A 14,581-nucleotide genomic window follows, 5' to 3' on the forward strand; every position below is an offset into this window, starting at 1 on the left:
GGGAAACCACAGGGTAGGCGTCCATGATCTTCCACACTCGTCCCCTTTTTTTTTTTTTTTTTTTTTTTTTTTTGCAACCGAAATTTATGGCGCCTCATAAAAACTCTATTCATCCTTATAAGCACTAAATATAACGTAGTATAAACTGGCAGGGTTTCAATGAGCCCCCGTAAACTTGACCTGAGGGAGCGTTGTGTCCAGCTCAAGGCGAGACCAACTGTCAGTTGACCCAGCTGGCCGGCCCTCGCACGAGCCTGCCCCCAAAACAGAGCTGAATTAATTTGAACTGGGAGGCTGCTTGCTGACCTTCCTCAGGGTGTGACTCCAGGAAACTTAAAACCTTTTGTTTTGGACATTTGTTGACTTCGGGACAGGAAACCCCCTCTCGATAGGCCTTTTTAAAACAGTCACGCTGGAGTTTCGACAAATCTGTGTTGTAGTTTTGCTCCGGTTTATACCCAGCAACTTCTGCTGAGTGTAAATCGCTGATTTATGATTCGGTTTTGGCTCATGCCTGTAAATATGATTGGGTATGATTTACTCATCGACGCTCAGACGGGAAAAAACTCGATAGATGCAGCGATGGTTGTGATGTAAGGTTGCGTCCAGACTTCAGACCTCACTCATTATGTGTGTGTGTGTGTGTGTGTGTGTGTGTGTGTGTGTGTGTGTGTGTGTGTGTGTGTGTGTGTGTGTGTGTGTGTGTGTGTGTGTGTGTGTGTGAGACCCACGGCTGGCACAGCGGGCTCCAGCAGCACCCCTCTGGGTCCCTGTGGTCTGCGCCTCAGCACATAACAGCCACTTAGGCCGGCATTTTCCCAGGCTGAGACAACACACCACGGTGGCAGCGCGAGCCACAGAGAGGGCCTGATTAAAGAGTAGGGACAATGGAAGGAGAGAGAGCCGGGGACCGTGGTGGCATTTTCCATCTCCGCCGCTGTCTCCTGGGGGGGACCAAGTATGTGCCGTGAAACGTTTGAATTATCCCAGAATCTCTGGAATTCAGACAGAGGCACCGCGGAGAGGACCCTCGACCGGGGATCAAAGAGCTTTGAAAGGAGTGCGGTGGACTGGTGGTGAATTCGAGCACATAGGAGAGCATGAGTGTGTGTGTGTGTGTGTGTGTGTGTGTGTGTGTGTGTGTGTGTGTGTGTGTGTGTGTGTGTGTGTGTGTGTGTGTGTGTGTGTGTGTGTGTGTGTGTGTGTGTGTGTGTTTTAAGAGAAACACAACATGAAAAAGATAAAGACAATGTTTGAATCATGTCTTTCCTTTCATGGCTTCACGTCTAACGAAAGGAGTAAAAAAATAAAAAAAGAAGTCATGTTTGACTTCTGAGGAGGCAGCGATCCTTGAGCAATGAGATACAGGCATGTGGCGGTTGTGTGTGTGTGTGTGTGTGTGTGTGTGTGTGTGTGTGTGTGTGTGTGTGTGTGTGTGTGTGTGTGTGTGTGTGTGTGTGTGTGTGTGTGTGTGTGTGTGTGTGTGTGTGTGTGTGTGTGTGTGTGTGTGTGTGTGTGTGTCGCCGTCCTTTTATCCCTCATGGGATCAGATAATGCAATCATAGCCAATCATTGAGAGTCTAATACAGTGGGCGCCTCTCTTTAGTTTAGAGACGCCACTCTCTGCGGTGACAGAGGAAAAGGAAAAGAAAAGGGGGGAAACCTCATCTCTCTCTTTCTGTCTATCTCTCTCTCTGTAATTATCACTTAATGTTCTTTGGTAATCTGCAGACGTCTGTCTCGCGCTTGGTCCTTTTATTCCCTGAGAGGAAATGTATGTGTCTGAAATAAATCTGCCAGCCTTTTTATTATTGTATATTTAGCACCAGAACAGAGGAGTGAAAGGAGCCGTCCCAGACCACAAGCTTCCGGTAACGCGGGGCCTCAACGCCGGCTGGCTGTCTTTGCCACAGCCAAGTCCGAACATCAAAGCCTCCCGCACTATATACAGTTAGCCTGCCGTCCCCAAGCTTTGACCTCAAGCAAGTTTCCCTGTCTGACAAAGACAGAGGGTGTTTGTGCACAAGCCACACGTCGAGCCGAGTAAAATTAGTTCGCTGTGCAAAAACGCCTTTCAGCAAGCAAGTTTTGCATCTGCGAGTGTCTGTGGACCGTATATCACTGCGGTGACATTGCCTTGTGTTGTGTTTGTTTGATGTGCACAGAAAGTTCCAGTTAAAATAGAAAAAATCGACAAAATGATACACGGAAACTCCCTCATGGCATTTGAGGAGCACAAATAGCATCATATTAGACTTTTACACTCCATTCACAGCTGGTACTTCTACTCTAAGGGGTAAATATTGAGTAGACCCTATAAGGAAAATCCATCATCATTTAATAGACACATGCCAAAAACAAAATGTGCAAAGAAAAGTGAAATACAAACGGGAGCTTTGCCAATATTTTGGAAATTGTCAGCTATGAGCGAGCTATAAGAAACACATTGACATCATTTGATTAAAACTTGATAAAGGTTGAATAAAAGTTGACATTTTGTTTGCCATGAATACTTGTAAATCAGCCCAAAATGTATAAAACTTGAGGTTAACAATAATCAAACTTCATTTTCTGTTGATGTGTTCCAGCTTTTTTTGGGCAGGCGTTGAAACATCTTTCAAATGAATGCTTTGGATAATTTCTCTTACCGTTTTTAATTTTTTGTAACACTTTAAATAACCAATAAAATGACATTGTTAGAAAATATTTTGAAAAGTGACATAATACTTCACAATTTATAGTTAAGAGAATGCTTAAATGGGATAAGAGTCTTACTGGATATCTTCAAAAAGCTTTCACAATCCCATTGTGTCATTCTATGTACTAGATTGTACTAATATCATGCAAAACATTGTGTTATAACCTGAAATGTAAGACTTCCCGCATCTGTTCTTCCCAACTATAATGACTTCTTTTCTATCACAAACAGTGTAAAAACAAAATCCTGTTAAAATTCTATTTCAAATATTCACTTTGTGATTATCATGAGGTAGAGGTATTTACTGCGCCGACTGTGTCTCATAAGAAAAGTTAGGAACAATTGTGACATCTGTTCAAGAAAAGGTCAGTTCACAATTTCATGTTTTTTCTCTTTCAAGCAACTGTCTGATCTAATTTTTGGGGTTTTATTGAATGACTCAGTGTGGCGTCAGGGATTTAAAAAAAAAAAAAAAAAAAAAAGCAGAGACAGAAATCTAGCGTCAGTATTCAGTGCATCCTTTATTTCAATCCTTGTAATAATATAAGCTTCTCGTAAGACCAATAAAACTGGTACAAGCTCCCTCAAGAGATGAAAATGATGCTCGTCATTTACCCACATCCTTCCTCCATCAAAGCCTTCCTTTCTTTCCCTGCACACTCACCGTAATCCCCTTCCAGGAACGCTAAAAATTGTCCCAGCAGCACAGCGGCGGCAAGTTTTTATGCCAGTTTTTAAGGGCTTACGGCTGCCCTTCCGAGCTGCCGTCGGAGCAGGGTGTCGGCAGGATGCCTCCCTGATAAGGCCGTAATCTGAGGTGTTAAGTTATAGGAGGGATTTGGAGAGGTGAGAGGCTGTCAGGGAGCAGCAGCCACGGGTGTCTGGGGCAGCGTAAAGCAGGGATGGAGCACCATCTCCTGGGTTTGTGACCCGTGGGACTTCTGCTCAGACAAACTGAAGCGCAAATTTCCCCCAGATTTCTGAATTTCAAGCAACGTTGGAGCAACTGCACACATTTTTTTTTCTCCAAACCTTATCGTGCTGTTTGGAACTTTTTTTTTTTTTTTTTTTTTTGCCAGGCCTGACAAAAATAGAGAGAGAGAAAAAAAATAAGGATCACATGAGTCCACACAATAAAAATTAGTCTCCTCCATAAACTTGAATGATTGTCAGCGTCTAAGTCAAAAATGCTTGGGTGAAACTAGTTTTACAGTGGCTAATATTAGCTGAGCCCAGTCATCAAATCGGGCACAGTCGCATGCATGGTTGAGGGGGCAGAGCGGATTAGCCCTGAACTCTTTCATTTTTCACTTTCCCCCTTTTTCTTCTTCTCCTCCTCTTTCCCCGCGGCTCATAAAATATTGCCTCCCGAGTGTGATGTGGCTGGGGGAGCGCAGTCAGAATGAACTGATTACGGACGAGGGCCAACATGCCTTTGAGTCATGGCACCAAACGGCATTCTTGGAACGCTTAAAAATAGTAACAGTCGGCTTTTTTTTTTTTTCCAGGTTTGTTTTTCTCATCGGAGGACTCTGGGGCATCCTCTTTCAACTTTTTTCAGAGAGTCAAAATCATAACCAGATTCCCATTTTCTTCACCCGACCCCCAACCCCTCCAATTTTCTTTCATTTTCTTGTTGGTTAGTTTGTTTAATCTTGTGAAGATAATTGGCTTAGCGTGGGAAAGGGGAAATTCTTTTGGGCATAGGTTTTGTTGTTTTAGAGTTGTGCATGTTTGTTTGTTTTTTTTGTGTTTTTTTTTTTTATTTAGCACAGAAAGAAAAAGTGCCAGCTTGTGCCAAAACCTCATGAAGTACAGATAAAAAGGAGCTGAGTGAGAGGGAGGCCACAACACCACGACAAAGATACGGGCCGTCTAAGCAAAGAGCTTTACAAATGACGATCTCCAGGGGGAAACGGGAGGGGGACACTACACGGGGGGAGGAAGGGAGGCGAAGAGGAGAAACAAATGTGGATGGATTGGTGGGAGGAGAAGGATGATGGCTATTGGGGGGAGGGGGGGGGGGGGGGGGGGGGGTGAGAGGGGGGAAACATTCCCCCTTGCCCACATTAGAGACATAAAAAAGAAAACAAACAGAAAAACATGTCTGACATAAAGAGGCTGGTTTCCGCGGCGACAGCACAATAGCTGCCTGTGGCTCTCGGGGCCCTCGCCGTCCCGTCTGGGGCCCGGCACCAGCGAAAGTCACCACAGTCACAGGGACCATCAGTGTGTGTGTGTGTGTGTGTGTGTGTGTGTGTGTGTGTGTGTGTGTGTGTGTGTGTGTGTGTGTGTGTGTGTGTGTGTGTGTGTGTGTGTGTGTGTGTGTGTGTGTGTGTGTGTGTGTGTGTGTGTGTGGGTGTGTGTGTGTGAGTGAAACACGGTGAATGTCATCACAGGACCAATGCTGTGGGAACCGCCATGAAAGGGACCCCACTTGGAAGCCACAAAAGCTCCTTTCTGCTTCTTCTCCTCGGCTTTTGGCCTCCTTATTTATCTTTGCAGAGGGGGAGCCGGATGAGGAGGGAGGACTCACTCTCTCTATCCCTGTTGTCTCTCTATGTCTCTTACTCTCCGACAGACATTGTGACCCATCGCTGCATCCTCCCCGCCCTCTCAGCACTGCACATCACCAATCATGGGAATAAGGCGTTATAATGCGATGCATTGCTGTCCGACCACTTCAGGTAGTCAGAAGCTGGCAACCGATTACTGTCAGGAAAATAATGATGTAGTTGCAGTTATAAACATGTACAGTCATTTTGTATATCATTATTATTATTTGGCCTATTTTAATCTCCTTTATTCCTCTATTATATTACTTACAACATGCAGATCACATGAGCTGCAGTGTGATCCTTTGTTGTGAGCAAGCAAAACATAATCTCACACATACACTTCCACAATATCAGCTTATTTACCATGATTTATTTCTTTCTAAAAAAAAAACAAGGAGGAGGAAAAGAAAAGGCATGCAGGGAATTATCGCCTGTTTCTCTTTTCGACAATCACTCACTCCTTTCTAGCACCAAATCCTCCACACACCCTAAATTAATGTTTCCTCCTCTATAGATCATTCAAGTAGGAAGTTGTCTTATTGATAAACTACAATTCTTAAAACACTCAGTTCACGGATCTGGATTGAGATAATCACATTATATGTGTACATGCTCAGAGAAATGTTAGTAGTTTTAACTTGTGGTTTTTTGGGGGTTTTTTTTATTAGGAGGGACGCTTCATATGTGAAACCTGTCTGACCTGTTTGAAGCACCTTAACCTCAATGTCCCTGATGCTTTTATGACTGTTTAACAAGAAGTTAATATACAATCAGCTCAATCTGAACCCAATGCAGCTGTTCGGAGCCTGTATGAGTAAATTCCTGTGATTCCCTCGAAATAACCCTCATATGCTCGGGTTATTCCGAGCGAATCGTGAAAAACGACCAGGCAGCCAACGCTGCAGGTCCCAGGCATTCCTTAAGTGTCTGAAAGGCAGACAAATCCCTCATGGTTTTGATCAGGACAGTGCCAAATGAGACCGGTGCCAGTTCCCATGCCAATCCAGTCTAGATCCCAGTGACTGAGCAACCAGCTACAGGCTGCATGGTACAATGGCCTCATACCAAAAAGGAATCAACCCATTTTGAGGGAGTGTGTCAGTAGCACTTGCATGCAGCAGGGCACCATGCAGAGGCTGTATTGACCACATTTGGCCGTTCATAAATTCTCCACGGGGTCTCCAGACGGAGAGCAAACATTTTATACACTCAAATGCATTCAATGGCAATGCCTTGCATTTCAAAAACTCTGTCTTTCCAGCAATATTACAATATGTGCCCATATGTATCAGTGACCATTTTTGAATCTACTCCAATAACTAATTCTCATTACAAATATTCAACTTTATTGAAATACATTTATTTTGAATGTTATAATTGCTGTTAAATATGCAATGTCTTATGTGAATAATTTGCAGTCATCTTGCTTTTGAACATTATCGTTTAAAATAAAAAGCATCAAGTAAAACTGCACGGGATTTTTTTCCCTTACTTTAATAGTTTTATTGATGTTTTTTTATACTTCTCTTTCAAAGAGTTTAAAACTCTTAGAGTCTCTTCATAATTGAGTATTGATGTTTTAGGGAGTAGGAGAAAATAAAAGCGGGTTTTCTGTTGTAGAAACCCAAGAACACATAATCAAAGAAAAACCGCGCAGTGAGACATAGCTGATCAGTTATTCCATTTGACATCAGCACAGAGAGAAAAGAAGAAGAAGAAAAAAAGAGTCACAAACAAAATATCCCGCTGAGCTGGTTCCATCTCACAGAATTTTAAACAATAGCAATAGTCATGCATCAGAAACAATAATTGCCGCTGAGTGTTTGTGTCCACATTCGTGTGAGGGAGCTGTGTGTGCATGTGTGTGTGTGTGTGTGGGTGCGTGTGTCCATGGATCAGTTCATGGCCCTGCGTGTGTGTGTGCGTGTGTGTGCAAATTGTAAAAGTATGAGCTTGTTAATTTCAATAAGGGACTTTGCCTTGTTGTGGTTTGGTGGGATGGGAGGGAGAAGACTTGAAGTGGCCGACCAACATCGTCAGAAATCTCCCAGAATTCCACCCCACCATAGAGTGCCAGCTCTCTCTCTCTCTCTCTCTCTCTTTCTCATTCTCTCTCTCTCTCAGTCTCTCACTCTCTCTCTCAGTCTCCGTCACCGCACCCTCATACATCCCCACCATGAAACCATTCTGATAATTAATGTATTTATTTCTTCATTCGTGTCCTTAATGACGTTCCACTTCTTGCATGTTTTTCATGCAACTTGCCTCATCCTGCAGCATCTGGGAGGTGTGGCCAGGCGGCGGAGTATAACCCAAAACCCAGAGTGATTTCATTAAATAAGAAGAAGAAGAAAAAAAAGAAGAAAGTGGCACTGAGAAGAAAGTTCATCTTTAAAGAAAAGGATGATAAAAATAACAACAGAGAGGACTGAGGCCTTACTTCATAGATGTCTCTTTTCTCTCTTTCCCTCCCCTTCCCCTTAGTGTTTCTGATGCTGAAATGAGATCCAGATCTGAATTAAGGAATGATTGGTAATGAAAGGATTTGTGGATGGGGAGCGGGGTGGGGGTTGTTTGGAGGGAGAGAAAAGGGGATTTCTCTTTTCTCTTTGTCCTGACTCATTTTTGCCTAACTGTTAGCCCCCCTGGTGATTTGTCGTATTGATTACTGACACTTGGGTATTACAAACACACACACATGCACATGCTTTAAATTAGTTTACTACTTTACATGTGCAAAATAGGGCCGAGCTGCATCCAGCGTGGGCACACCGCACGATAAAAAAAACCCCAAAAAAACAAGAGAAGCATCAAGCGGATTAGACGTATAGCAAAAGAATGAAGTACACCTGCTTTTTAGGGGTTCATTAAAGCCTACATGGAAGAATTGCGTTAAGAAGAAGACAGTCGGTCAATAAGTACACACCGAGATCTTGCATTCAAGCATTGTAGTGTGTTTAAACTAACACACCCTTCCAGTCTGCCAGGCAGGAAGAGCCACACTCTGCTGGGCATTGTGTGGAAGGGGGCATGCCATTTGGCCTCTCGCCGTCTTTCACACACAAACACATACACACACACACACATGTGCACACACTGCCGGGCCGGTCAGGCATCGCTCCGAACAGCCGGCGCCTGGGTCTCATGTTTCCATGGCAATCTGCACCAGCAATCTTCCCACGGTGGCAGCGGAAAGTGTTGTGAGGACTCGTGTGCGCCTGTGTGTGTGTGTGTGTGTGTGTGTGTGTGTGTGTGTGTGTGTGTGTGTGTGTGTGTGTGTGTGTGTGTGTGTGTGTGTGTGTGTGTGTGTGTGTGTGTGTGTGTGTGTGTGTGTGTGTGTGTGTGTGTGTGTGTGTGTGTCGTCTTAGAACAAGATTGTGCTATCTTGTCTCCTGAAGAGCTCAGATGTTCAGACACTCACTGGGATGATTCTACTCTTGACCCCTCAGTTCCTGCACTCACCTCTGCACACAATGGCAAAAATTAAAAATAAAATTAAAAAATAAAAACAGAGGGGGGGGGGGGGGGGGGGGGGGGGTTATGTTTTAAGTTATGTGTTAATGTCTGAATGCCAATCAGGCAAAAATTTCTTGATGGCATGATTGAAAAAAAACACTGATATTAAAACTCAATACAATAAAGTGTACTTTAGAGTGATCTAAATAGCAAAAGAAATGTTTAGAAAGGAAAAAACTGTATTGCTGAATAATCGAGCTATATAAGTTAATAAAACCATTGTTGTGCTTCAAGAGGTTAGAATATGTGTGATTTGAACAATTGTCACCAGTTACATGGATCGTCATTGTCGTGTGCTGGTTCGACTAACCGCACGCTGAGTGCCAATGTAAATATACAATATAATACAAACATATGGAATTCTACATATGTTGAGTAATTCTAATAAGATGATATTAAAGTTATTTGAATGTCAGGCCCCTAAGAAGTCCTGCAATTGATATGCAATGCTCAATATACAGTTTAACTTTTCTTAAGAATGAATTTCATGCAAAATTAAGTTATACAACAACTCTTTTAAAAATCTTGTTGTTTTTGTACCTGTTCTCTTTGTGATGAAGTGATGACCCTGTATTTACCCACTGTTAACTAGGTCCATAAACAAATATAAACTATAGATACTCAAGTGTGTTTAAGGGGCACATTTGCCCACTTCCTTCCTCCAAAGCTCAAGCTGCAAAACATTTACTCTGCATTCACTAAAACTATCATTTCTCTCTTAAAGTAACTCACCAATAGCTGTGGTTTTTAAAGTTAATAATAAATGCATGCAGTGAAAAGTGATTTACAGGAAAAGCATGTCCTAGTTGAAGAATGATTGTGCAACAAAATGAAAATATTTTTTTTGTTAAAGCAATAGCGGGGCCACTAGAAAGAGGCTGCACACATCTAAATGGCCGGGGAAGCTATAATTTCAGACACTACCCGGAGCTGTCTGTGTTTTTATCACTCCAGCAGCTAGTTCCTTCTCACCTGTTTCTCTCTCACACTCAAAAAGAAGCTCAGCACCTCAAAGTCACCTGTGTGATTGTGTGATTCTCCGATACTGAAAGTGCTGAAAGTGACGGAGTCTATAATTCCCACATTCTTCACCTCCCTCTCTCCTCCTCCCACTGCCATTGTTCTACAGAGCGGAGTGATTAAAAGGAGCAGAGAAAGCGAAAGACAGAAGGAAGGAAGGAGAGCGGGATGAGACTGAAGGCTAATTGACTGAGGATGACTGAGCAAAGGGCTTGCTGGCTGGTGGAGGGAGGGAGGGATCGTGAAGGATAGATTAAAGAGAGGGAGGAGGGACATGGAGAGGAGGCGGGGGAGCCAAAACTGGCAACCCTGCCCCAACTGCCAAAGTCCTATTTTGTCATTGGGTAGCTGTGACAGAGAGAGCAAGCCAAGAGAGAAATAACAGAGAGAGAGAAACTATGATTGGATGCCAGTGATAGAGTAAAAGACTCAGGCAGCCGGTGAATTTTCTTAGTTGTCATGGGCCCTTGGGGGTTGAGCAAGTGGCACCACTGACTCACAGAGCAGAGGACGGATGAAGAAACAACAACAGCAAACAAACACAAGTGACAAGAAGTAACTAAGGACAACACGGCTCTTATAAGTAAGAGCTCGAAAAGCAGCAGAGACCGAGGGGGTGAGCCTGTTCATCTGGGAGAGAGAGAGAGAGAGAGAGAGAGAGAGAGAGAGAGAGAGAGAGAGAGAGAGAGAGAGAGAGAGAGAGAGAGAGAGAGAGAGAGAGCGACCAACAGGATCCATCACCAAACTACCCATCCATCCATCTACCAATCATCCATCCATCGTCAACCATCTAGAAAACGAGGACGGGGCAGAGAAATGAAGCGACCGCACGACTACAGCTCCCCGGACTCGGACACAGATGAGTTCATTGACGTGGGACAAGAAGACGGCTACTGGTGAGCATCCGTCACCTGGCTTTGTAAGCCATGTCCTCAAATCACACTTCAAAAGGGGAATGATGGTTAAGTTTAGTAGCCACAGATGGATTAACTCCAAACATAATTTGCTTGTGCAGAAATTCCCCTAAAAGTTCACAGACTTTGGGAAAATGTCAGTTTTACATTTCCCAGAGGCCGGTGTATTTATACAGCAATAGTGATAAACTGGTGAGTCAAATTCCTTAAAGCCTTTTGGTTGTAGGTCATAGTTCATGTCGGATAGCTGTATTTTCTCCACAAACAGAAATCATTTCAGCGGATATAAAATAGACTCATTTAAAGTTTCAAAGTTCAATTTTATTATTTAACAATCTCTCTTAGTTTTGCATTTAAAAAAATGTAGTTATCGTGCTGATTGTACACAAACCTGTCAGTCAGTGTAGACGCTGACATGCATTAAAATCCGCACAGCTCAGACATGATCTTATATCTGTCACAGCTGATGCATGGAGGCAAGGGCAGAATCCTTCTCACGCTATATTGTGTCGAGGACGTATCTCAAGATGAGGTTTTGTGAGTCAAAACTATGTATTAGAGTCTTTTTCAAATGCTTTTGGTGAATTTAAGATGATTTATTTATATGATGTATTATTGCCGCAAAGCAATATCCTGTTTTTAATCCACTGTCTTTGATGTCACATCTGATGGAGAATAAAAAGGGAATTGTCAGCTTAACTAAAGCAACAGAAAGTGACGATTCCCACATCAAATATGTTTTGTAGGAAAATTTGACACATGGAATGTGAGTGGATTCAGAGAGATGATTTATTACATGCCTTCCCTTCGATGTATGTTACAAATATTTCTACTTTGTTTAACAGTCAGAAATACTTACTACTCAAGGACTACCATATTCAGATTATGATCCTTTGGATTTAGTGTTTCGTGATATTTACTAATGATGTATTTAAAAGAAAATATAAAGGGACATGCACACACCAAGGGTTTTGGTAAATTCAAACACATCATAATCCTCATATATAAAAGTTGGCAAAGTTACTCCACTTCACTCACTTCTGTGTAAGTTGTTTCACTAATGTGGAAAATGTCAGTAAAACGACTGTTAACAGGCAAGACTCTTAATACCATTTTCAGATTTGAGATGAATTAGTTCCTGGCTGGCATTACAAACATCTGGATTAAAGGGAGTATTCATTAGAAAATATCTGTAACAGCACGCAAAAACTCATTCGCACAAGCCCCGGTTACATCACACAACAGGGAGCGAGCCAGTGTCACTAAAGACAATTTGGATAAATAAAATTGCCATGTGACATGCAAGCAGAAGACAGCCCTGTCTTTTTTTTTTTTTTTTTTCTTCAAGTCAGCCCCATCAAACGTAGACCTAAACAAAAAACACACAGCTAAACTGGCAGCGTTCATGTTCAAATCTAATAGAGGCTGTGTAAGTCTCTGGTGGGGCATTTTGAAGGGATCTCCGAGCTGTCAGACCCTCTTTCGGGCCCTGTAAGATGAGAGTTCACAAACAAACACAATCCACATTGAGAGCGACTCGGCTCGGAGGAGCTCGGATCCCGTGCCGCACGCTGGAGCCCCATGCGAGCGAAAGCATCGGCCCGAGGCTATATAATCATCTTTCTAAAAGTGCTTTCGCTCAGATGGAAAGGAGAACAGCATGTCATTTCACTGAGACTAATGTCCAGAAACGCATTAAACCAAAAACAATCTCATCTTCCCTCCTCTCCCGGGCACTTCTCTGCCTTTCCCTGCCCAAAAAAACAAATTCGATTGAAGGGGCCTGATGTGCCATCCTGCTTCTGTGTCATATTAAGGAGGGTAACAATAACAATATGCAGGAGAATCAAAGTTACCATGTTTGCTCTCTGTGCCAGTGCAGTCTTCTCATCTCCCTCATCTCTCTGTTTCCTCTCATCTCCACGCTGCAGTCCAGTCACTGGGTCCATGTCTCCGGGCAGCGCCTCGCAGATTCTGGCCAGGAAGAAGAGAAGAGGGGTGAGTGGATCAGAGCCGTGCATCATAATCCTTTTAGTGCTGTCTCTGGGGATGGTTCTCAATGTCTCTTTGCTCTTTTTATTTATTTTGTTGCCACTTGCAGATCATAGAGAAGAGGCGCAGGGACCGGATCAACCACAGCTTGTCAGAGCTCCGGCGACTGGTGCCCAGCGCTTTTGAGAAGCAGGTAACTGCTTATGGGTGCAGAAATACGTCTGCATGGACATGAAACAATAAAATGGCCCCACAAACCAAGAAAATCTCCCCTGCAGGGTTCGTCTAAGCTGGAGAAAGCGGAGATTCTGCAGATGACAGTGGATCATCTCAAATTGTTGCATGCCATGGGCGGAAAAGGTATTAGTTGCTTCTGGCTATAGGTCTAAACTATTTTATAATCGTCATCTGCTTCCATTTTACTCAAAATGCCATTATTGGTGAAAATTTAGATTTAATTACAACAAAGCAGATAAACAGTAATTTACTGACTTCCTTTTTTGAGAATAATCATGACCAAAAAACATTGACTGTACATTTATAAGCTCATGATTAAATGCTTCTTTTCTCTCTCAGGATACTTTGACGCCCGGGCCCTGGCAGTAGACTACAGGACCCTGGGCTTTAGAGAGTGTGTTGGAGAGGTAGTACGGTACCTCAGCTCACTGGAGGGCGAGTCCCCGGACCCCATCGGAGCCCGTCTGGTCTCCCACCTCTCCCACTGTGCCAGCGAGCTCGACCCTCTTCTCCTGCAATCCCCCCCAGCCTCCGCATTGCCCTTTGCTCCATGGCCATGGGCGTCCTTCCCCCAGATCTCGCCCGTCTCGCAGGCCTCCTCCTCTCCTCCATTCCCCAACGGGCGAAGGGATCTGGCCCTGCTGGGGAGCTACCCTTCGCCCGCCTCTCTCCGCCTGGCGCCCCTGGCTGGGTGCCAGCAGGGTGTGCCGCAACTCCTTGCGCCCACAGCTCTGGCCAACGTTCACAGGCTGCCCTCCCTCACTGCCCCTTCGGCCCTGGGCCCCTCCAGACTGACCCAGCCTTCACCTCACAGCACCACCCGGGCCTCACCTCTACCTCTCCCCATCCCTTCCTCTTCCTCCTCTCCTTCCGCCTCCTCTTCCTCTTCTACTTCGTCATCTTCTGCCCCTCCTCAAGTCTCTTTCAGGCCTTTTGCACCTCTGGTGTCTCCTGCAGCTCAGCGCAGGGGCTTGAGCGGGTCAGCCAAGGCAGCCCAGGGATGGGGGACTGAGATCGGAGCTTTCTGAATGTTTGGTTTCCAAATGAACTCCGTGGACGTGGACCTCCAATGTGCACCATGTAGCGAATCTGATACCTTTGGAGGGAGAAATATTGAACCTTTGATGACCGTCTCTGCTTTTGAAGGATTCTAAAAGCCATATCAGACTGTTGTTCAATGCAATCATATGTAATGGGATGATGAAGGAATGTGAAGGTGTAGAATTCCATAAACCTGCGTTTACTATCTTTCCCGACAATAACAGAGCCATATATGCGGTATAATGCTCAACAGAGTGAGGTTGGGTTTTTACTGATCTGTGAACTGTGATATTTTATCTTTTTTTTTTTTCCCAAAAACATTTATACATTTGATGACATTTTCCATTTTCTGAAGAATGTTTGACAAAATCTCTATAAAGAAAAACTAAGTGCCTTCACCTTTGCTTTTGTTTCTTTTGTGTGACGTATCTTACTGTAAACAAACGCCAACATGTAATTGCAGCAATATCACATGTTGTTAATACAGACGGCGACAGTGAGACACAAACCAAAACCCCCAAAAAAACCTATGACTTGTTCACCAAGTCTGCAAACACTGCCGGCATGTTTTCCAGCCATATACCCCCCCTTGTCGCCGATGGCTG

General features: G+C 43.9%; 1 protein-coding gene across 1 annotated transcript; it reads left to right on the forward strand.

Moving 5' to 3' along the window:
* The first annotated feature begins 9,922 nt into the window (after positions 1–9,922).
* Positions 9,923–14,365, forward strand: heyl (hes related family bHLH transcription factor with YRPW motif like). Its single transcript, XM_080485705.1, has 5 exons — positions 9,923–10,688; positions 12,638–12,704; positions 12,808–12,891; positions 12,977–13,058; positions 13,275–14,365. The coding sequence occupies exons 1-5, from the start codon at positions 10,609–10,611 to the stop codon at positions 13,961–13,963; spliced, it is 1,002 nt and encodes a 333-aa protein (XP_080341831.1). The 5' UTR covers positions 9,923–10,608; the 3' UTR covers positions 13,964–14,365.
* Positions 14,366–14,581: the final 216 nt, after the last annotated feature.

The sequence above is a fragment of the Lipophrys pholis genome (genome assembly GCF_963383615.2).
Source record: "Lipophrys pholis genome assembly, chromosome: 17".
NCBI classification, from domain to species: domain Eukaryota; kingdom Metazoa; phylum Chordata; class Actinopteri; order Blenniiformes; family Blenniidae; genus Lipophrys; species Lipophrys pholis.

Excerpts from the sequence above, each read along its gene's own strand:
- heyl (XM_080485705.1), top strand. The coding sequence starts at position 10,609 with ATGAAGCGACCGCACGACTACAGCTCCCCGGACTCGGACACAGATGAG. Across the intron at positions 10,689-12,637 it reads GGACAAGAAGACGGCTACTG|TCCAGTCACTGGGTCCATGT; the intron begins GTGAGCATCCGT and ends TCCACGCTGCAG. Across the intron at positions 12,705-12,807 it reads CCAGGAAGAAGAGAAGAGGG|ATCATAGAGAAGAGGCGCAG; the intron begins GTGAGTGGATCA and ends TGCCACTTGCAG.